This window comes from Cyclopterus lumpus, chromosome 14 (genome assembly GCF_009769545.1).
Source record: "Cyclopterus lumpus isolate fCycLum1 chromosome 14, fCycLum1.pri, whole genome shotgun sequence".
Classification (NCBI taxonomy): domain Eukaryota; kingdom Metazoa; phylum Chordata; class Actinopteri; order Perciformes; family Cyclopteridae; genus Cyclopterus; species Cyclopterus lumpus.
The window spans coordinates 13,135,951-13,158,676 of record NC_046979.1 but is presented as its reverse complement, the minus strand read 5'-3'; the positions used below and the strand labels follow the sequence as shown (position 1 = coordinate 13,158,676).

The 22,726-nt window shown below is 41.6% G+C and overlaps 2 protein-coding genes across 2 annotated transcripts; one reads left to right on the top strand and one right to left on the bottom strand.

Annotated features, from left to right (window-relative positions):
• Positions 1–3,126: 3,126 nt before the first annotated feature.
• On the bottom strand, positions 3,127–6,444 carry sdf2 (stromal cell-derived factor 2). The gene is made up of 3 exons (XM_034549578.1): positions 6,155–6,444; positions 5,384–5,580; positions 3,127–4,368 (listed from the first exon to the last, which is right to left on the bottom strand). The coding sequence occupies exons 1-3, from the start codon at positions 6,387–6,389 to the stop codon at positions 4,069–4,071; spliced, it is 732 nt and encodes a 243-aa protein (XP_034405469.1). The 5' UTR covers positions 6,390–6,444; the 3' UTR covers positions 3,127–4,068.
• A 7-nt stretch (positions 6,445–6,451) lies between these two features.
• supt6h (SPT6 homolog, histone chaperone and transcription elongation factor) lies at positions 6,452–22,109 on the top strand. Its single transcript, XM_034549575.1, has 37 exons — positions 6,452–6,814; positions 7,907–8,017; positions 8,101–8,268; positions 9,469–9,542; positions 9,660–9,840; positions 9,989–10,070; positions 10,252–10,507; positions 10,663–10,764; positions 10,955–11,068; positions 11,203–11,292; positions 11,510–11,652; positions 11,838–11,983; positions 12,140–12,253; positions 12,370–12,650; positions 12,743–12,897; positions 13,353–13,548; positions 13,728–13,867; positions 14,029–14,146; positions 14,251–14,327; positions 14,414–14,549; positions 14,733–14,870; positions 15,324–15,491; positions 15,598–15,725; positions 15,863–16,070; positions 16,259–16,406; positions 16,567–16,709; positions 16,807–16,947; positions 17,165–17,360; positions 18,081–18,226; positions 18,303–18,395; positions 18,522–18,635; positions 18,768–18,892; positions 19,497–19,609; positions 19,703–19,780; positions 19,880–20,100; positions 20,437–20,720; positions 21,307–22,109. The coding sequence occupies exons 2-37, from the start codon at positions 7,918–7,920 to the stop codon at positions 21,497–21,499; spliced, it is 5,310 nt and encodes a 1,769-aa protein (XP_034405466.1). The 5' UTR covers positions 6,452–6,814; positions 7,907–7,917; the 3' UTR covers positions 21,500–22,109.
• Positions 22,110–22,726: the final 617 nt, after the last annotated feature.

The window sequence follows — 22,726 nt, the reverse complement described above, 5'->3', positions numbered from 1 at the left end:
TGATATGTGTGATGTAAGTGTCACTGGAGCAGTTTGGTCTGTGTAGGTGAACATTCACTATTTTTAATGACAAAACTACAAATAGTTTCCCCACAACCCAAATTGTGTTGACGTACCAATGTACTGCTCAGGATTGGACTATAAAGTGGAGGTGACTGCTGCAGTACCTGTAGTAGTTTCTAGCATTATAGGTAGCTATGTTTTATGGTTTAGACCTGATAGCACGACAACTTTATAAAACATACGGTGGTGAAAACGTTTGGAAAAGACCTTGTAGGAGTTTACAATCATGTTCCTCTTCTTTTATTATGGACCCCTTCCACCCCGATGTTGAACATCCTAGTGCAAGAGCTGGGAAGTAGAGAAACGTCATTGTGTATCTACTGTTGGAATAGCATTGTAATTATATGTTCATATTCTGGTATTGTTTTCCAAAAAAATGTTGAGACTGAGCTTCACTTTTTATTAAACAAATGTAAAGAGTCCGTTGAACACAGTTCATCACAGTTAACTCAATTTCTATGAATTTCTCTGTAATTATTCTGTGATATTAATAGATGACGTAAACATATTTTCATTAATGTTGTGACACTACCACATCACGCGGCCCGATGTTGATGCCATCTTTGAAATGCGCTGTTCGTTCATACGGATTGCAAAATGATGTGTCATAACAGCGACATATGTGGATTCCTAAATTGCACGGTGCTCCTGTTGGACATGATTGGATCAGATCATTACTACCTTGAAGCCATGATCTCTTCTTTTGTCTGATGAAAACCAAACTAGATATTTCAATCCCACTAATGTGCAGCCATGTGAGTTAATACGCTGTCCGGGTAAGACTAAATATAAAGGGGAGAGGGCTTTCTCTTGAAATAAAAAATAGCTTTTTAAGATCAAGTATCACAGCAAAAATGTATTATACTGTAAATCAGTATGCATGTTGTTGTTTAGATTTTCAAGTCTTTAAAAGATGTGGAAATCCATTTAATATGTATTTGTTTAAATGTAAGTATGTATGTACTACTCCCACATATTTGACTTTGCAGTTTATACTGTAATAACATTTCTTTCTAATTTCTACCAGCTATTAATCAAATCGGAGTGCAGGAGAGGGCATTTTCATAAATATGCAAATACAAGGTCACATCATCATCACCATCATCATCATCATCATCTCTGTTTCACGTCATATAGGTTAGAGTTTGTAGGCGTCACTGTGGTTAGAGAATGACATTGAATACAATATATTGTGTGTTTTAGTCATATTAGGTTTTTATTGAATGTTCTCACTGCCTCATAGTCCTGTATAAATTGCTGTGTGATACACTAATCTTCGTGAGTAAGTTTATGTCTTTGATATTCTCAGCACATTGGCATTTTACCAACGGACCATGTTTTCACCTTTGTCTATTAGCTTCATGGTCCTTTTGAAACCAGCGTAGACCACTTTATCTTTACAATTCTCTAATAAGTGTGCCATTCAGACATCCTTGCATGGACTATGTGAGGGGAACTTATTTGAAAGACCTTTCATCAACACTTTTGAAGTTTACATTATGATACTGTACATCTGGAACAGGACGGCATCAGTTCATGATTTTCATGTTTTTGAAAGTTGCTTTGGAGATTTGTTTTTAACAAAACATGTTTTTACCTTGCAGATTGTATAAAGATAAAACTACACACAGATATGTAAGACAACCTTGGCATGCTGCTTAGAAAAGGACAAAGAAAACAGCAATAGTTGCCAACTGAATGGATATTAAAAAAATGCAAATAACAAGTTCAATCTGTTTAATCAAAAAAAAAAGATATCCATATATGTTTATGCAATAAAACCTTGTTTTGATAGAAATATATAGCATTTGTATTTATTTGTGTAAGATGTTTGAGCCTTGGGATTCTGCAATTTTGTAACTAATAACCAAACAATATTACCCAGTACTATACAAAGGTAAAACATTATTACATAAGACTCAACAATTACAGATAACCTTTGGCTTTCCATAAGCTGGTGAGCAGGGACATTTTTACTGACTGTTCATAATAATAAAACACAGTATAAAGTAGGCTTTTTGCTTCACTTGTCACTTGTTATCATCCTCGCTGTGTCATTTTGAATACTAACCCTAAAAATAGGATGACAACACAGCATGGTTTTCACTGAGCGCCCTTTCCTGCAGTTTCCCCATGCAGGTACTAGAGCGTACATACAGCAGCTGTGAGTCAGGGGAGGAGCCTCTTCAAGTGCAGGAAGCTCTCATATCACCTTCACACAATTCACGGAGGTACTGTAGCACTACACACATAACTGCTGTGACTGGTCTAACCTTGGAATTTGTGACAGACATGTACACAGAAGTTACCCCTCCACCACTGAGGTGTGCATCTTAAAAAACTATGTAGCTGGACACAATATGTGATGACTCAATTCTTTGACATGGGTTAGAAAAGGGCGTCCTATATGGAGCAGTGCACACATAAGTACTTACTCTAAATCATGATAATTAGAGAGCAACGTGAGAATAGTCTCATAGCAGATGCCCTCAAACCCCATTAAGTGCCAGATAATGAAACAAAACATTCCATTAAGTAGACAAACAACGCATTATTATAAGTACAATGTCCCAGCTAGACATTCACAGCTTGCCTTACTTTCAAATCCTTTAGTCTGTTTTCATCTTTGTGTGTAAAATGAAGATGTTGGCCTTTATAAAGTGATTCCAACTTGCTCAATTAATCTATGATCAAGGGAGACCAGTAAAAAAGAAACATTACATTATCTGTTTATCTTAAGTGCGCTGCTTTTATCTCATAATTCATGTTAGCAAATTGTGCATGCAGTTATCAGGAAAGTCATTGATGACATCAAAGATTCATTTTAAGTGAGGACCAACTGAGAAGAGTTGCCAGATCAACGTCATTAAGTATCTCTCGCTTCAACAGCTCGGGTGGGTGAGAGGTCTGCATTTGCACATGTGGATCTTATTTATTGCAATAAAACCCAGAACGACAGATGCTCTCTTTAAATAAATTAAAGTTTTAAATTATATTAGGATTAACATTTCCACCACAGGAACCAAAGTAAAAAAAGATCCAATAAATGAGTCACGCTAATACTAGTATGCATAAAGATCACTTTAATATGAGGTATTCATTGCATGTTTGTTGCTCACATGAACCTCTCGAACAAAGAGTTGCTCTAACACGTATGTATGCAAACAGCATGGATGTAAAACATTGTACTTTCTTCCAGAACTTAGAAACTGACAAACAGCAGCCAGTTCAATGATGCAGATATAAAAAAACACCTCAGAAGAAAGAAAAACAGCGTATTCTGTCATGTCAGTTAGTGTTAAATCATTTATATTAAACACTTAATGAGACTTAAAGGGGAAAAAGTAATTTACAAAAGGTAACACTGCTTATCCATTGAGTATAATATGGCTTACAAATGCCATAAAAACACAATTAAATTATTATTTTTCCAAAAGTTTAAAAGGCTTAAATACCTATCCTACTACATTTTAAAAAGGATAAAGGCACAAGTGTAACAATGTTTTTTTAATCCAACAAAGCCCAAGACTTACTTGATGAATTAATACTTATCTGCAAAACCGGCACTGCCTTCTGTGTTGTGGTGTGACTGCTGTTGGCAGTGATCTCACAAAAAAGCATTCAACAGTGATACAAATGTCGTTGTAACGTGAAACAGTATTTGGAATACCTTTATATCTCTTTGTACCTGTTAAGGCAAACTTTAATACTAGTCAAATGTGATAAGCTCTCTTGCGTTTAGCTGCTGGACTTTTGAGGATTCAAGTTGTGTTTCATAAAACACAATAATTGAGAGAGGTTGGTGTGGATTGATAAAGTCAAGTTATTGTACCCTGATCCAGGACAGACTTTGGTACAGTCTCCTCAAAAGATGATAGTCAAAAGGTGATGGGAAAGGGAAATGAGAGGTTGGTGGAAAAAGTGTAATTAGAGACAGAAGTGGGAATACAATGGTAGACAGAGAGGACAATGGGAAGTGACGGATACAAAGAAGAAACGTTGAGTTCAGAACTCTGTGTGTAGGTGACTGTAGTCTCGGCTGCCTGCCAGGTTCTCGCTAGGCTTCATAAAGATGCCCTCCATGGCCTTCCACAGGCTGTGCTGGCTGGGGCTCGACATGGCGTGAACTTCCCTCTGGCCGTGGATCGGCCGTCCATACTGCTCCCCTGTCACTGACAGTAGTGCGTCAGTGGACTTGTGACGGAAGCGGACAGCCTCCTCGCGCTTCCACACAGATCCCCCACACTGAACTGTCCACTCGTCCAGGTGGTCCCCTTCCCCTTCGTCGCCAAATGCACTCACTTCCTGTGGACAAGAGAGAAAGAGATTAGAAGAAAGGAATATAGAGGGTGCTTTTGCGACATTTTAAAGTCACTTAACTTTCCAGACATATATGATACTTATGTTTTCTTTTTAATCGTCAGCTAACAGCTGCCTTCCATTCGTGTACAATAAGAACAGCTTTCACAGATCCAATTATTTACCAAGCTAAATATCCGAACACAGTAAACATAGAGACATAAGACATGTTATTTAGTTGTCAAACACTGAGAAACTGGTTACAAATAAAATAACCAGACAGGAATGTCTATTTTCTTCCCATACCCATCTGGAAAGGGACTTAATCACATTGATGCAACAATACTGAAAATCAAAAAGTGTCATGAAGCAGTCCTGTTTATTGATTTACAACATAATAGCCAGATAGCCCTTAGTCACCAGTCAGGCTCTGGGAATGCTCAGATCAGCTGTTGTAAGATGGCGCACAAGATGCTGGACAGTGTCCACAACAATCCGATACACAGTGGAATGTTAAGAGAATAACTACGATGGTATAAACAGTATACCAAGGTGTCTGACAGTTGACACATTTCTATAATCACGCGTCTTACAACCCTGTTACACTTCAGCGACACAGTGTTTTCACGCTTCCTCAATATTGGAGAGGTTTTTGTTGACCCAAGGCTGTTTTCCCAGAGAGTCTGGTAATTTTCCTGAAGTGTAAAAGCTGCAGTCAACTCAGTTCCACTTCAAAACGTTGTTTTCCACTCAATGTGAGCATCCACCTCCTGGTATTTTACATCTATTACTACATATCAGTAATGATACTGCAATGAATCCATCAGTGGACTTGACAGGTCCAAGATGAGTTATAACAATATTAACATTTTCCCATTCAACTTTTTGAATGATGCTGGAAATGTCAAACTGTCTTCAAGACATTAACATAATTTCCTAATCTCTGCAGGCAGCTATGTGGATGATGCTTCGCATAACCTGAAACCTCTTCTCTTTCCCATGTACTTCTCACACCACCTACCTGGTTAGAGGACAGCGGGGAGGAGAAGTAGTGGCTGTGCAGGTTACGTCCTGTGTTGACATGGGTGAGACGAATATTCTGTCCGCATTTGACCGGGGTGCCACGATGGCACGAGGTGTCACTTGTCCCACGGACACTCCAGTAGCTGTTGCTGTCTTCCACTGTAGTCACCCCTGTTACAGACTGCTGCCCGCTACCTGCCTCACATGCACACACATACACACGTACAAATATTACTCAAAGTTGACCAACCTAGGATAAGTGAAGACCAACCTATGATTTTGGAGGACAAAAAAAACTGGAATTGAGGAAGCATAAGAATGTTTGTTCATGGTATGAAGGTCTGTAAAATCACTTTCAGAGTTGAGTTGTTGGTTGTTGTTGTTGTTGTTTTGGGTTTGACGTTGAACCCAATGGCCCATGTTGGCAAACAGATTGTGGTTAACTGTAAGGGCTGCACTATTCCTGTATTTGCAGAATGTTTGGACCTGGATTCATTTTTTTAAGGATAAATCCAAACTGTAATTGTGTTTATATATACTGACTTCATGTTCATCGCTTCAGTAATATTTGCTTTGTAAATATCCCCGAAAAGTCACCAATATGTTATTTTATATGTGTCGGTACACATGAGGAAACAGCATTAATTATGTCAAGTTTACACTGATAGCCTTTGTACATAGAAATCAGTCATTATATTTGAAGAAACGTTAAATTAGGTTAAAACACGATTTATGTTTATTAATGCTTAATAATCTAGAGGAAACTCACCGGAGCCGTAGCGTACGTCATGCGAGTGTAGTCTCACATTGTGCTTTATATTTAACAGTTTAAGGACGGATCCGCATGTCACAAAACCCAGTTCCGAACCTAGTGACAGTCCGAATATACAGGTTAACAATAACAAAAGGGTTGGTAGCGAGTGTGGGAGAACAGCACAATCTAAATGACCCATTCCTACTAAATCCAAAGCAGCCGCTGATACCTCTAAAAGATTTGTATACATTTTCGCTACGTCATTAAAGCGGGACCGCGTGCCAAAGTGAAGCGCGTGAAACAGCGCCCCTAGTGGCTCGGAATGCGCACTGAACACACCTCTCGATGATTTTAGTACATTCTGGATTTATTTTTAGCGTCACTGTGATGTATTTTTATGTGTATGATAATATTATCAACATCACCATTAAATACTAACAGTGGTTATTTTATGTAGCTAGTCTTATTCAGTCGTTTTATTTCGTGCAGAAGCGAGGTTGAACAGCAGGGGGCGTTGCGTTTCTACCGGGAAGGATGGAAGCAACATCCCGGAATTGCCATCACGCCGCTCGTTGTCGGCCATTTTTACAAGTACAAGCTCCCTGAAACACAAAACACACCAAAATCCCGTTATTATTGTACACATTAACGGAGTACACCGCTGCGGTGAGACGCGTAAGTCAAATTCTGCCGTAATAATGTGCGATCTTAACACTGCTGCTTCGCTAACAGCCGTTAAACGGCCAACGCTCGTGCAGTTTGCCGTTGTTGTCGTTCTAGCTAATGCTAGGCTAACATATTGATATGTTAAACGTTAGACTGCGAAGTTGGCTCAGAGGCCTTGGTCTATTTATGCAACAGGGACATAGGTTTGATTGGTATTTCTTTGTCAGCTGACGTATCGTTACGTGCACATATATTCAAAACCAACAACCTCAAAATGATGATAAATGTCAGCTAACGTCAACGTTACTTGGTAAAAGGTCGCTCGCTAGCCAACTTGCATCGCTAGCATCCGTTACGTTAACGTCTGTTGGTGTTTGCTCGCTCACAGGTAAACTAACGTAATATAACGGGGTCACAGGTAGAGTATCGTAAGAGAACGGGGTCACAGGTAGAGTAACGTAAGCTAACGGGGTCACAGGTAAGCTAACGCGCTAAAAAGGTAGAGAGTAACGTAGTTAAGCTAACGGGCTCACAGGTAGAGTAACGTAGACTAACGGGGTAACGTAAACTAAGGGTGTCACAGGTAATGCAACGTAAAGTAACGTAAACTATATAACGTCAGCGTTACAGTGTGTTGACCTAAACGCTCATCAGAGCTACAGTTATATGTAAAGCACGGCGCTCAGGCGTTTGATTGATCCACTCCATCGGTGTGTGGGTGCGCAATGCGACATCATTATTGTAAGGTGTTCTGTCTTTAATGCCAGCTAAATCTGTTTGTACTGTTTGTCGCTGAGTCGGAATGAAAACAATGATCATGTCAAATAAAATAATACAATCCAACATTGGTCAAATACACAGCACTTTATTTAAAATTCCGGAGGAGATCTTAAACCCTATACTCTCAGACATAAGAGGAAATAAGATCATTTTTCCAATCTTGAAGCAAAAATTAAAGGAACTTGAATGTTAAGCAATGAAATTGCAATTTCATCATAACACTAGAGCATATTGCATGGGTTATTGTGTGTGTTTGGCTTTTGTATTTGTGACTAATTAATGCATTGATGGTGTTTAATGACAGCCTCTTGCACTTCTCAGAAACGGCAATCATGTCAGACTTTATTGAGAGTGAGGCTGAGGAGTCAGAGGAGGAGTTTGATGAGAAAGACCTTAAGCCCAAAAAGACCCAGAGGTTTTTGGAGGAAGATGGTAAGATTTTAATTGTTCAGTTCTGGGTATGCGTTTCAAAGGTGGGGTTGCATTTTAACCATGTATCTCTCTTTTCTTAACAGATGAAGAGGAAGAAGAGAACACAGAGGATCAGGATGAGCGAGGAAATTTACGTGGACTCATTGATGATGGAGAGGAGGAAGGGGAAGAGGAGGAGGGGCGTCCAAGAAATGCAAGTGCAGCGGGGAGTGACTCGGAAGAAGAAGTCAGGCATCGCCGAAAAAAGCGCAGTAAGTGCATCATATCCAACATACAGTGTGTCGTTCCCATTTGTCCCCCACATGGCTCTCACTAACAAACAAAAAAGAAATCACTATTCACACAATGACAATTGTTCATTGTCAGTATTAACGTTCCACAACTTCAGTAATTGTAAAATGGATTCTTACCTATGTTTACAATAGGAATGTCACATGCATTGTTGTTGAAGTCTCCCTAACCTGCTATTGATGAATGTTGTCCGTGTTTGATGAGTCACATATATGTTAAAGTGTTAGTGCAGTACTACAGGATCATTTCAATGACATATTTAATATGTCGGCTGAAGAAATTGCAGTAGAGAAATGTCAAACTGTGTTTGAGGTAATTTAGTAAGACTCTTACCATTTTTTTGTTACGTTGTCCATATAGCACTTACACATTGATTTTTTTCAACTGTAAAATGTCCTGCGTAGTATGTTATGTGTTTTTCTTTTTATATCAGTTCCTTATCGTCTACCTTGGCTAGAAGAAATAATGTAATTGACCTCATATTGGTGTTTTTCCAAGAATCTTAGTCAGCAGTTATTTCCCATTATATAACAGAATTGATTGGTTTCAAGATGTATCACCATTCTGTATTACTGCAATAACCCATAATTGTTCTTTAAATGGGTTCTCTGGTCTCACGTTTTACTTGACTGTGCTGGACAGCACATTTTAAAGTGAGATCAAATACATTTCTGAATAATTGAATCTGACCATAAACTTACTTCTGGCATGTGTTTGTTAGGCAGGTAAAACAACAGGTTGCCTCCCTCTTTTATTGTGCTTTTAGCTCCATATATGTTGTGGAGCCAGATGTACCCACGTATTGGGTGCCTTAACCGCAACAGGTGGCATTTGATGTTGTCTCTCTGCTGGTATTGTGTATTATCTACTTTATTATTTTTGCTTTGTCATTATCGAAGAAAGTGTAAGTGTTGTTTCAGCCACATTTATCTGCTTTGCACTTAGTAAATAGAGAATTGCCTGCAGCGTTTATTAAGACTGAGTCATTTGTTGTGCCAAATATTTATTTTCTTTATACAATTATTTTATGTTGAAATAGATCTTTTTCCCCATCCAATGTCCTCTTACAAATAATCACGTGTATCACACATGAAAACAAGAGAACTGTCTTTACAGTTGTAGCAGTTGTTTCCTCTGACTGAGACTTTTCCTCTTTGCAGATTTTGACGACCGCCTCGATGAAGATGATCTGGACCTAATTGAGGAAAACTTGGGTGTAAAAGTAAAAAGAAGGGTAAGAATAGTTTTTCATTACTACTATCTCTGTAGTAAGTGTGTACAAATGTACTTTAAGCCTCTCACATTTTCGTACACTTGTACACAATCTTATTCTAGCTGTCTTGTGTCACAGAAAAAGAAATACGACCGTGTAAAAACGCTTGATGATGATGAAGAGGATGATGACCAGAAGGACCTGATCGCAGATGAGATATTTCATGGTGATGCAGAGGGAGAGCTAGAGGAAGGCGAGGCTGTCGATGAGCCTCTCCACCACGCAGATGAGGAGGAAGAAGGAGAGGACGAGGAGTCGGGTAGGCCAGGAATAAGGGTTTTTAGATCTGTGTAGACCTGAGTCTCTAAAAAGTGGATAGAGAAAAACAGTAATGTAATACTAAACGCCTGATTTCTAAATAATGTGCTTGTGTAATTGATTCAGTTTTCTCTTCTTTTGTCTTACAGATATAGATGATTTTATTGTTGATGATGATGGCCAACCCATCACCAAAAAGAGGGGCAAGAAATTCTCAGGATACACAGACGCGTGAGTATAGTTATACAGCAAATCTATCCTATAAAAGATTCATCATTGGTAGGGCAAAAAGCGTGCTAATAAATATTTGCTAACATTGAGACAACAAATGCAAAATGGCAAACTGCTTTAAGACATGAGTGAAGTGAAACACATAATTACGGCTTCTCTCCTCTTCACTATCCTTCCACAGAGCCCTCCAGGAGGCCCAAGAAATATTTGGTGGAGACTTTGACTTTGCTGACTTCGACGCAGATGCATACGACCAGGGGGAGGAGGAGGAAGAGGACCAGGATGAAGGTGGTTGGGACCGACCCAAGAAGCAAACGAAGAGGAGGCAGGGGAGGAAGAGCATCTTTGAGATCTACGAGCCCAGTGAGCTGGAAAGTAGTCACATGACTGACCAAGACAATGAGATCCGCTCTACAGATATGCCTGAAAGGTTTCAGGTGTGTGTGTGTCAGTGTTGATTCACTGTAGTTACATTCTTATATGGACCATATAGGTTCTTAATGACTGCTTTCTCAGCTTTATGTATAATTAAGCCGGGACATCTTATTTAGTCATTGATGCCTATTTTTCTGATCTGTGCTCCGTCTTATAGTTACGATCCATTCCTGTTAAACCTGCTGAGGATGATGAGCTGGAAGAGGAAGCAGAGTGGATCTTCAGACATGGCTTCTCCACTCTTACTATCTCCATGCAGGTGCGTCCTTTGACATCCACAACTCAGAAGTGCATACATGCAATATGCATGCACAAAGAATGCAAAGAACTTTCTTGGATTTTCAGTCATGATGCCTCGTTAGATTTCCCTTTTTGTGGTATAGATCATTTGATACTCCTTGGGTCTAGATCACATCTAGATGCTTTGTTTTTGTATGTGCCCTAACCAGGAGAGCACAGATTATCTAGACAGGGGGACAACCACAAACTTCAGCAGGAAAGGCCCCAGCACAATTGCTAAGATCAAAGAGGCCCTCAACTTCATGAGGAATCAACAATTTGAGGTACAGTAAACTCACCGTACCCATGTAATACCTTTGAGGTTAATTTTCTTTTAAAAACCAATAACATTATTAACTTTTAAGAAAAGATGTGACATTATTGCAAATAACACATTTTATCGTGTTCTTCTCCCCAGGTCCCATTCATAGCTTTCTACAGGAAAGAATATGTGGAGCCTGAGCTAAACATCAACGACCTGTGGAAAGTGTGGCAGTGGGATGAAAAGGTAAAGTTGGTATTGCATTTGTGCAGAAGAATAGATTACAGACTGAACGGAAAGACATTGTATGAAAGGGTGAATCCTCTGGGTCTCCAGCCCATCTTCTAATAATCAATTCTAAGATTAATTAAGCATTGTTTTAAATAATCAATCATTTGTTTTCATCATCTTGGCGTTTGTATGCCACTTCTGGTTTCTTGACTTAAACATTTTCATCCGCCAGTGGACTCAACTGAAGACACGGAAGCAGAACCTTACCCGTCTGTTTCGGAAGATGCAGTCTTACCAGTTTGAGCAGATCTCAGCCGACCCAGACAAACCGTTGGCGGACGGCGTCCGTCCTCTGGACACCCCTGACCTGGAGAGGTACGGCTCGAGGGCCGAGGCTTAAAAAGATAATCTCTTATTATGTGTTGTGTGCTGTATTTGGTTGTGACTGCACTAAGCAAGGAATAATTGCAGAAAATGAAATTGATAAAGTTCACATGGTGGTCGACGATAAACAACTCAGTTTTCTGTCCATTTCTGACCTATTTTATCATTTTATTTAGGCTAAAAGATGTGCAGACTCTTGAAGAGCTGGGTGATGTGTACAACCACTTTCTGCTTTACTACGGCCGAGACATCCCTAAGATGCAGAACACTGCCAAGCCAAGTAAGAAGAGGCTCAAGAAGATCAAAGAAGTTACAGAGGACGGTAAGATGAATACGTCTGAATTGACCATTTCATTAGATGAGGATGGACAGATACTAAAGAATTGGTCAGTTCTAATTGAAACACATTTTTAGTTAGGAGCTGAGCCTTGTTGTAACAATTTGCTACTTGACTGATTTACTTGTGTTGCCTCTTTAGGTGAAGAAGAGGAATTGGAGGTAGAAGAAGAAGAAGAAGAAGATCAGAAAGGACCTGACCTCAAGCTGGCGTCTCGTAGAGATATGTACAGCATCTGTCAGAGCGTAGGACTTGGTTAGTCTAATTGTTTACCTTTCTCAGTGTTCACTCTATACATTTTTATTTCTGTTTTGTTATTTTCCTAGCTTGGTAGAGCTTCAACTTCTTTCTCTGTTTCTTCCTTACTACAGATGGCTTGGCTAAAAAGTTTGGGTTAACTCCAGAGCAGTTTGGAGAAAATTTGAGAGACAGTTACCAGCGTCACGAGACAGAGCAGTTCCCAGCTGAACCGATAGAGCTGGCCAAAGATTATGTTTGCAGTCAGTTCAGCGCTCCTGAGGCAGTACTGGAAGGAACCAGGTACATGGTGGCCATGCAGATTGCCCGTGAACCACTGGTCAGACATGTTCTCCGACAGACCTTTCAGGAGAGGGCCAAGATCAACATCAAGCCTACAAAGAAGGGCAAAAAGGTATGGACACATATATTCACAGACATTCCGACTAAACAGAAAGGGTTCATCTAAATCTGCATTGCCATTTGCTTTTCACTTACTTCCTGTAGGAGGTAGACGAGGCTCATTTTGCCTACTCCTTCAAGTATCTTAAGAACAAGGCTGTAAAAGAGCTGAATGGGGATCAATTCTTGAAGATGTGCCTGGCAGAGGAGGAGGGGCTGCTTTCCATTGACATCTGTATAGACCTTATAGGGGTCAAAGGGTAAGCACAGTGACAACACTGACAAAAATGAAAATAGAGAACGATCAAGATGTTGGTCTGCGTAGGATAAACCTTCTCAATCCAGATGTTAATTCATGATTATAGGCAGAACAAGGAAGCTAGCCACTTAAATTAAGTCATATTTAATCAGACGGATGGAGGAAATCATAAATATACGAACATCGCAAGGTCTTATAATTCTTGTCACTTCTTCGTACACATCCATTTGTCATTACCAAGCACAGGATCCAATGTGTTGTGCCATTTTTAGCATCTGTATAGCTTTTGATAAGTAGGATAGGTCCCTCGAGTTTAATTTATTTTTAGGCTGCAGCTTGCATTTCTTTCTCCACATCCTTGTCAGAAGAACATGAGGCTTTTGAATTATGACTGGAAATATTAAGGCACTCCTTTCTGTCTCTGCTTCTCTCTGTCTTCTCTCTGCTTTTCTTTAGGTATGCTGGGGACCAAACATACTTTGATGAGATCAAACAATTCTACTACAGGGATGAGTTCAGTCACCAAGTTCAGGAATGGAACAGGCAGCGTACTTTAGCCATAGAGAGAGCTCTCACTCAGTTCCTCTACCCTCAGATGGCCAAGGAGCTCAAGAGCAAACTGATCACTGAGGCCAAAGAGAGCATTGTCAGGGTAAGTTCTCATGATATCTGTCTCCATGTATTGTAATAATACATTATTGAAATAGTGTTACCCAGAGAAAACACAGTAAACTCTTAACACATGCATCATATCTCTCAAACTATAGAGCGAAATTGATTGGTGGTTTAACCTAAGAACTCATTGTGAACATTCCCCATTTCTCCTCATAGTCCTGCTGTCGTCGGTTGTATAACTGGCTCAAGGTGTCTCCTTACCGACCAGATCAGCAGGTTGAGGAAGACGATGATCTGATGGATGAGAGTCAGGGCAAAGGCATTCGGGTGCTGGGTGTAGCCTATGCGCCCAGCAGGTATGCACCCCACAGTATTTATTTTTGATATGAACAATAAAGTGTTCACTTTAAAATGTGGGAGAAATACTGCACGTTCTTACAAGACCAAGCACAGTTTACTGCATTAAAAGACACACTTATGTGACACAGGTTCTTACTTGCAAACTTTGCTCCAACAGAGATACACCAGTTTTCTGTGCTCTGATCAATGGGGAAGGGGAGGTGGTCGACTTCTTGCGTCTGCCCTACTTCATGAAGAGGAGGAATGCCTTTAGGGAGGATGACAGAGAGAAGAAGGTACATGAAGGGAACACAAATGTGCTTCTCTGCAGTCAACAGATGCTTTTGTTCAGTTTTTTGAGATATTCACTCATTTGTGTGTGTGTGTGTGTTATCTTCAGGCCTTTGACATCGAAACTCTCAAGAAGTTTCTGTCTGGCAAGAAACCTCATGTGGTAGCTGTCGCTGGGGAAAATCGGTAAACAATTGTTTTCATCTGGACATTTTGAACAGCATTTAAAGAGTTATAAAGGAGATGAGGTTGAAATAATGCTGTGTGTGCAGAGATGCTCAAATGATCATGGAGGACATCAAGAGGGCTATCAGCGAGCTTGAGCAAGAGTCCTCGGTGCCTGCTGTTGGCGTGGAACTTGTTGACAATGAGTTGGCGACACTGTACATGAACAGCAAGAGATCTGAGGTAAATGTTTTAACACCTCACTGTGCCATCTTCATCATACACAGGCACAGAAACATCAGTGATTTTGATATTTGACAATGGCAGTTATCCAAAGCAATTTAATTAACTGGTGGATCCAAGATGTGACCCAATGCTCCCTTTGCTGCTCACGTTCTCCTAACCCCCTGCTTTCTATCTATGCAGGTTGATTTTAGGGAATACCCTCCTTTACTGCGACAGGCTGTGTCGATAGCCAGGAAGATCCAGGATCCCCTGATGGAGTATTCTCAGGTGTGCAGCTCTGATGATGACATTCTCTGCCTCAAACTCCACCCACTACAGGTGAGACATTGAAGACATTTTGGATTTGTGTTTGTTTTTATCACCATCTATATATTTATTGCTGTATATTGTTGAAAACATGGTTTATTTAGAAATGATCAAGGTCCGATTTACAAGGTTTCCTGGGATATTTGCTTTTTGGGCATTTGGTAATGAAAGATAAAAGTTGCTGCGGTTGTTTGTGCACCTTTTATTCTCCTGTAGCGTCACACAGACCTATCGCCTATCCGTCTGGAACAAGCATTCAATATTATTTTCAGCCTGGTCGGATACATATTGTGTCAACCAATCAGTTGACCAATATTAAAATAATAATGTGACGTATTGCTTCTCCAAACCAAGTCACTGATGGCTATTAAAACTGGACGCTTGTAGACATATAATTAAGCATGATCCTGTAGCTATACTTGTGTGAAACAGTATTTTTGAATTTTTTATTTCTCACCATCTCAGGAACATGTGGTGAAGGAAGATTTGCTCTGTGCTCTTTACTGTGAATTCATCAACCGTGTTAATGAGGTTGGAGTGGATGTGAACAAGTCCATTGCCCATCCTCACACTCAGAGCCTCGTCCAGTTTGTCTGTGGTCTGGGACCAAGAAAGGGCTCCCAACTGCTCAAGGTATGTTTTTTTTATTTAGCTGTGTTTCATTATTTTGTCCCGTACAAAAATATTGAGTCTTTTCTGCTGAACTGAGTCTTTCTGAAACCACCGTGTATTTGTGCAGATTCTGAAGCAAAATAACACTCGACTTGAAAACAGAACTCAGCTGGTCACAATGTGTCACATGGGCCCCAAAGTTTTTATCAACTGTGCCGGTTTCATCAAGATCGACACAGCATCGCTTGGGGACAGGTTGGTACCTTTTATAGGGTTCTGTTACACACTCTGACTATTTCCCATGGTGCAAATTCTACTATTGTAAGTTTGGATCTACCATTCAGCCTGTTTAATTCTGCATGGTTTTTTCTTCTCTCAAACCTTCCACACAGTACTGACTCATACATTGAGGTTCTGGATGGATCTCGTGTCCACCCTGAGACGTACGAGTGGGCTCGCAAGATGGCTGTGGATGCTCTTGAGTATGATGAGTCGGCAGAAGATGCCAACCCAGCCGGAGCTCTGGAGGAGATCTTGGAAAATCCAGAACGTCTCAAAGATCTGGACTTGGATGCCTTTGCTGAAGAGCTTGAGAGACAGGTCAGTGTGTGTGTTGTGGCTTTGACCGCAGCAATGTCAAAGGAATGTTTTTAATTTTAATATATATTCAATTTTTTAAAAAGCACTCACTTTCAGCATTCACAATCAGGCTGAAGATTTAACCACTTGAACTTCACATCCACTCTCCTCTTTTCACTCTTGTTTTCTTTTTTGCTTTGTCCATGAAGGGTTACGGCAACAAGGGGATTACTCTGTATGATATCCGTGCAGAGCTGAGCTGCAGATACAAAGACCTGAGAGTTGCCTACAGAGTCCCCAACACTGAGGAGGTCTTCAACCTGCTCACCAAGGAGACTCCTGAGACCTTTTATATTGGTAATATACACCACTCTGAAGTAAACATAATTACCTCTTAAATTCAATTTCACCAAAAAGCACATGTTATTACATTACATTAGCACTTGTTTAAAGGAATGGTGTTGCTGATGCAGCTTTGTTGGCTTATGGTTTATGTTTTTTTCTCCCTTTCTTCCAGGCAAGCTCATCACCAGTATAGTAACTGGCATTGCTCACCGGCGGCCTCAGGGAGAGAGCTATGATCAGGCCATCCGTAATGATTCTACGGGGCTGTGGCAGTGTCCCTTCTGCCAGCAGGACAACTTCCCTGAACTCAGTGAGGTACGAGACACCTAGTGTTCTTCTTTTGGCGACTTAATGGTACAAAACCGCTGAGAGTCTGACATCTAAACTTTGTTCTATTGTGTTCCTGCTTTAGGTGTGGAATCACTTTGACAGCGGTTCATGTCCAGGTCAGGCCATTGGGGTGCGGTCTAGATTAGATAATGGCGTCCAAGGATTCATTCCCACCAAGTTTCTCAGTGACAAAGTGGTCAAACACCCTGAGGAGAGGGTCAAGGTGAGGCGTTGTTTGTTGTTGTCTTCATTTGTTGTGCTTTGTTGATGTTTTGCTTTTGTCAATGTCACATTTGAATGTCTCTGAGAGTTTGCAGTTGGTGCCAGTTATACTTCCCAATCCTGTTAGATCCATGATTAATTGTTGCCTATTTCTGTGCTTCCTGTCTTGTTTCTTTCTATTGTGGCACCTGTGTAACACTAGCTTCCTCGTCTTTCAGGTGGGCATGACAGTTCACTGTCGCATCATGAAAATTGACATTGAAAAATTCAGCGTCGACCTCACATGCCGCACCTCAGATTTGATGGACAAGGCTAATGAGTGGAAGCTCCCCAAAGACAGCTACTATGACTTTGACACGGAGTCGGAAGACCAAAAACAGGAGGAGGAGCTCAAGAAGAAACAACAGCGAACACGTTAGTATAATAACAGGATTAACTAGAAGGGTGCACTCAGTAGAATACAGACCTCTGCCAGGTGTGTCTTCAACCACCAGTGCTGTATTGTGTGATTGAATGAACACAACCCCCAATTGGCCTGTAAGCTGTCATAAATCACACGTCATTCAAACTCAAAAACAAAGGATGATTATTGAAGGCAATCAGCTTGTGTAAGACATTTCATACAATCCTGCCAAAAACAAAATGAAACTCACCAAGCTGTCTGCCGGCATAGCAGCTGTGTGTACTGGTAGCTAAACAAACCTAAAGTGAGCAAACTCCCCCCCCCAAAAACGACCACCACTTTGTCTCTGGGCGCAGAGCAGCCACTGGGCGTTGGAGATGCACTCAGATGTGTTGTCACTGGCACCCCAACCGGCCTTGGGCTGGTTAAGAATTTAAGAATTATGCGTGAGGAGTCGGCTGCAATAATTGAGAGCAGAATGCAAAATTTGCTGTAGACAGTCACAGATACACACTCAGGGATACATATGTGAATACACACATGCGATTGCATGGCCCTCCTGGCAGAGATAATAATAATAATAATGATAACTCTTGTTTGAATAGATGTAACTAATAACAGTGCACTACTTTTGGGTATTGTTTCCTCATAATACACTTTGGTTACATAACGACATTTACCTCCACATCACTGTCCTTATACTGTTGTTTGCTTTCCCCCTGTTTTTCCAGCATACATAAAGCGTGTGATTGCCCACCCCAACTTCCACAATATTAGTTTCAACCAGGCAGAGAAGATGATGGAGACTCTCGACCAGGGAGACTTGATCATCAGACCCAGCAGCAAGGGAGAGAACCACCTCACAGTCACCTGGAAAGTAAGAAACCGATAGAGAGGTACTTAACGTGGCAGTAACTCAACATATCCCAATCTAACTGTGGGGTGTTTTGAAGGTGGCTGAAGGCATCTACCAACATGTGGATGTGAGAGAAGAAGGCAAAGAGAACGCATTCAGCTTAGGGCACACTCTCTGGATCAATACTGACGTAAGCGGTTTTCCCTCTTTGTTTAGCATGATCTTGTGCTTCATAGTCAAACCTACAGAAAGTCTGTTGTGAAGTCTGTTTTTTTTGGCTGCTGCATGTTCCTCAAGAGTCTTGCATTCTCTGCAGGAGTTTGAAGATCTGGATGAAATCACTGCTCGGTATATTCAGCCGATGGCGTCATTTGCCAGGGATCTACTGGGGCATAAGTACTTCCAGGACGGCCTCTGGGGGAAAAAGGAGGTATACTTGTTCACTCTGATATCATTCTTACTGTTACTCTTGCATAACTTAACAACTCATCTCATTCTACTACTTTTTTTTATCACGAGTTGCACCTCTCATATCTCTTTTGTCTTGTTCTCTCTCTGATAGAAAATGGAGGAATTATTGGTCAAGACAAAGAGGGAGAAGCCTACTTTCATCCCTTACTTTCTTTCCGCATGTAAAGATATGCCAGGAAAATTCATACTGGGCTACCAGCCTCGCGGAAAACCACGGTGAGCACAAATGTTTTGTAATATTCAGTTTTCTGATTATTTGCTGTAATGATGCCATAAATTGAAAATATTGAATAAACAAGTTGGACTGATTTTAGTGGAGGCTGATTTAAAGCATCATTGTCGATGATGCTTTTCCTCAAATCACCTTCGGCTCATATTAAATAGACGTTCTTTTGCTACTGTTGGCTAGCTAGCATTTCCTGTGGATTCATTGACGCAAAATGTTTTTTTACATTAAATTTGATTGACTGGCTCAGAAAACCCTGAGCCAGTAAAAACTCTGTAGTGCGTGGTGAGGAAATATGAACATGAATACATAATATTTTGACTCATAATGGCGGCAGTGATTGGTGAGGGTAAGCAGAATATATATCTTGGTCATTACAGCATTTATACAGCCCAGTTTTTTCCCTTTTTATTATCATGGTTTGTTCCTTATTTATATGGGATTGAGGTCCTAAGAATATTTCAAACAATCCACTCTATCGCACAGCTGCTTTTCTGCCAAGACATTTTGTGTTAGATGTTCACTTTGATTGACAACCAGGTTTAAATACAAGTATAACTGAATTTCAACAACCAATCTTTTTTGTTTGTCTAGGGTTGAGTATGTGACCATCACCCCGGATGGCTTCCGCTATCGTTCACAAGTATTCCCGACAGTGAATGGACTATTCCGATGGTTTAAGGACCATTACCAAGAGCCTGTGCCAGGTCTGCAAGCACTCTACCCATTATTAATTGTGTATATTACGCCAGTTGAAAGATGTTGTGGGTTATGAACTAACATGTTCCCTTCTGTCAAAGGCATCACTCCCAGCAACAGCAGCCGAACAAGGACTCCTGCATCCCTGAACGCCACCCCAGCCAACATCAACATCGCCGGTGAGTCCCGCTCACTTCCGTACGCGCACATCTACATTTTCAACATGAGTGGAGTTGTAGTACATTTGACTTTTTCCTAATGTATTCCTTCCTCTCTAGACTTGACGCGAGCTGTCAACGCCCTCCCACGCAACATGACCTCTCAGATGTTCAGTGCTATCGCCGCAGTCACAGGCCAGGGCCAGAACCCCAACACCACCCCCGCACAGTGGGGCTCCAGCCAGTACGGCTACGGTGGCAGCACAGGAGGAGGAGGAGGAGGAGGAGGAGGAGGAGGAGGAGGAGGAGGAGGAGGAGGAGGGAGCTCCTCTGCTTATCATGTGAGTGCAGCGTTTAATGTTTAACTACTGTGGATGGAAAGATGTTGTTATGGAGATGTTGGTGGCTCCTAACAGGCTGACCTATAATTCACCTTAAATGGTTAAAAGAATTTACAGATACATCAGATCTTGTGATGATGGGGAATAGGAGGGTTTGTGAAAAAGACCTTCTTTGTATGAGAAAGTAGTTTTTCCTCCTCATACAACCGTAGAGTGGACATTTGTATTTTGGTGAAAGCGCCTTTTAGATTAGTAGAATATATATATACACACACATACACTTTTCTCTGGTAACTCCTTGAGCCACATTCATGACCAGTACTTTCTCATCTGCAGGTATTTGCCACACCTCAGCAGCCCATTGCGACACCCTTGATGACGCCTAGCTACTCTTACACTACACCGAGCCAGCAGGCCCTGGGCACGCCGCAGTACAGCAGCTCCACCCCGCAGTCCTCACACTCTCACGCACACGGGCCTCCACACGGCAGCCATGTGTCACACCACAGCCATCCCGGCCACAGCAGTCACCACAGCCACTCATCCGGCACTCCGTCATCCTCCACCTCATCCAGAGGACGGACACCGCAGCAGCAGCAGCAGCAGCCGCCGGCGCCAAAGTAAGTACAGGGAGAATATGTGTGGGCAACCTGATGTACTCCAACCGTACGTTTCCTGAAAGGCACCCTGGCTCTTTGGTAGTAAAACTGATTCTCCATGTACAGTGAGGTATTAGTGCTGTGCCCGTTTGGGACACGGCTGTTCACAATGCATGCTCGTTGGGAGCAGGCCAATCGCTTGCTGCGTTGTCATGGGGCGCGCCGATTTCTCGGCCCCCGAAAGTGCTGCTTTGCTGCATTTTTGAGAACCGCTTAGCGCTGGTTGACTTCGGGGAAGTGAAGAAGTGTTCAGTTGTGATGGTAGTCTTTCCTACCGTGCACACTGCACATCCCTGGGGAAATCACCAGCAATACACCTGCAAAGTAGATCGGATGGACGGATCTCGAGATATGCGAAGGAAACGCATAGATATAGATTCCTTGCTTCATAGTTTGATACAACTCAGCCAGTTGTTGAATGATATCAATGAGTTGTTGTTTTTCTGTCATTAGATGGTGCTAAACCACAATTTAAGGTGACGCAGCAGCCTGCCATTCAATATGCAGTGTCTTTGACTAACATACCTCCCCCGTCTGTTCCTTGCAGGGCCAGTGGCAGCAACGCCTCTGCAGTGGACTGGGGCAAGATGGCCGAGCAGTGGCTGAAGGAGAAAGAAGCAGAGGGGCGGAAGAAAACCCAGAGGATGACGCCACGACCGTCGCCCAGCCCAATGATCGAGAGCACCCCTATGTCCATCGCCGGAGACGCCACACCCCTGCTGGACGAGATGGACCGATAGGACATGGAGGGGGGATTCGCTACACCCCCCGCCTCCCAACTCAACTCCATCGTGCTGCTTCCTCATCTGGATAACCCTCCACCTTTTATCTCTCCCACAACCACACCCCATGAGCCCCTGACTGTCCTCTCGTATTCACCCCTGATATCGTAGCTGCAGTTTATCAGTCTGGTATCGCGGTTCATCTCCTTCCTCTTGTCGTCCTGTATGTCATCCCAGAAGATTCACCACCAACCTGCAGCCAACTCCTCCGGCTGCATAGTATTCTGTACAGTGGGATTGCTGTATGCGTCATGCAGAAAGTCAGTACAATGGCAAAAAAAGAAACTTGAATATCAGACAGCAGTTTAATATAGGATATGGACCTACACAGACAATGTCAGACAAGCTGTCCTTCTTTATTTTTGCGATTGTTTTTAGTTTGACCCATGAATGGCTTTCACAGAGGGGCACAGTTGCAGTTTCCAGAATCCACTTTTTCTCCTTTACGGTTGGTGGATTTTTGCGAGCAGTTGCCAAAATAGCATTTTGCCAAGAAAATCAGGAAATATAATTTTTGTATGGAATGCGTCAGAATAAATAAAGCCTGTTTTTTCTGTTTGAACCTCAAGCCTCTGCTCTTCACATCTGTCAAAACAAACACCTGGGACTGTGCCGACACACATGCCAAGTGTGAGGGTAGAGGCTGATTTATCAAAATCTAAATGAATTCGATGAGACCTTCATGTGAGTTTGAGTTACTGCTGGTTGTCTGTCTCCACCACATACTGTATTATGATCAGCTGACTTCATTTATTTGGCTCCTGTATATGGCCTCTATTGTATTGTAGACTCTTATTTGACCTATCTGAGAATACCGTGTAGACTAATTGTGCCACGTTGAAGGTACCAGTGGAGGTTTGAGGTGACTTCCTCTGCATTGATGTGAGGCGGTGCAGAAGAAGCTGGTTCAGATGTTTTTAAACCGTTGATTTTAGTAACTAAGTGGAAGTACCTTGTCATGTCAGTGTAACGTCATTTTTGAAAGTTGACTCAAATTTGGATCTCGTGTCTTTGTTGTTCGGTGAGTGTCCCAGTGTCACTTTTGACACTGGGACATGATGTTTGCCACCTTGCAGGATGTGATCTCAAATTAAGATTCTTCAGTGGATGAGTTCACTATCGGCAGAAGCTACTATCAAACCGACTTCCCACTGCGTTTATGTGTATATTATTCTGAACTGCACG

What these genes read in the sequence shown, in the direction of transcription:
- sdf2 (XM_034549578.1), bottom strand. Translation starts at nt 6,389, where the DNA reads ATGTATACAAATCTTTTAGAGGTATCAGCGGCTGCTTTGGATTTAGTA. An exon ending in TGACGTACGCTACGGCTCCG is followed by an intron (nt 5,581 to 6,154) that starts GTGAGTTTCCTC and finishes CATGTGAGGCAG; the next exon opens with GTAGCGGGCAGCAGTCTGTA. An exon ending in CCCCGCTGTCCTCTAACCAG is followed by an intron (nt 4,369 to 5,383) that starts GTAGGTGGTGTG and finishes TCTTGTCCACAG; the next exon opens with GAAGTGAGTGCATTTGGCGA.
- supt6h (XM_034549575.1), top strand. Translation starts at nt 7,918, where the DNA reads ATGTCAGACTTTATTGAGAGTGAGGCTGAGGAGTCAGAGGAGGAGTTT. An exon ending in CTGTCAGAGCGTAGGACTTG is followed by an intron (nt 12,254 to 12,369) that starts GTTAGTCTAATT and finishes TCCTTACTACAG; the next exon opens with ATGGCTTGGCTAAAAAGTTT. An exon ending in AGGATGACAGAGAGAAGAAG is followed by an intron (nt 14,147 to 14,250) that starts GTACATGAAGGG and finishes TGTTATCTTCAG; the next exon opens with GCCTTTGACATCGAAACTCT.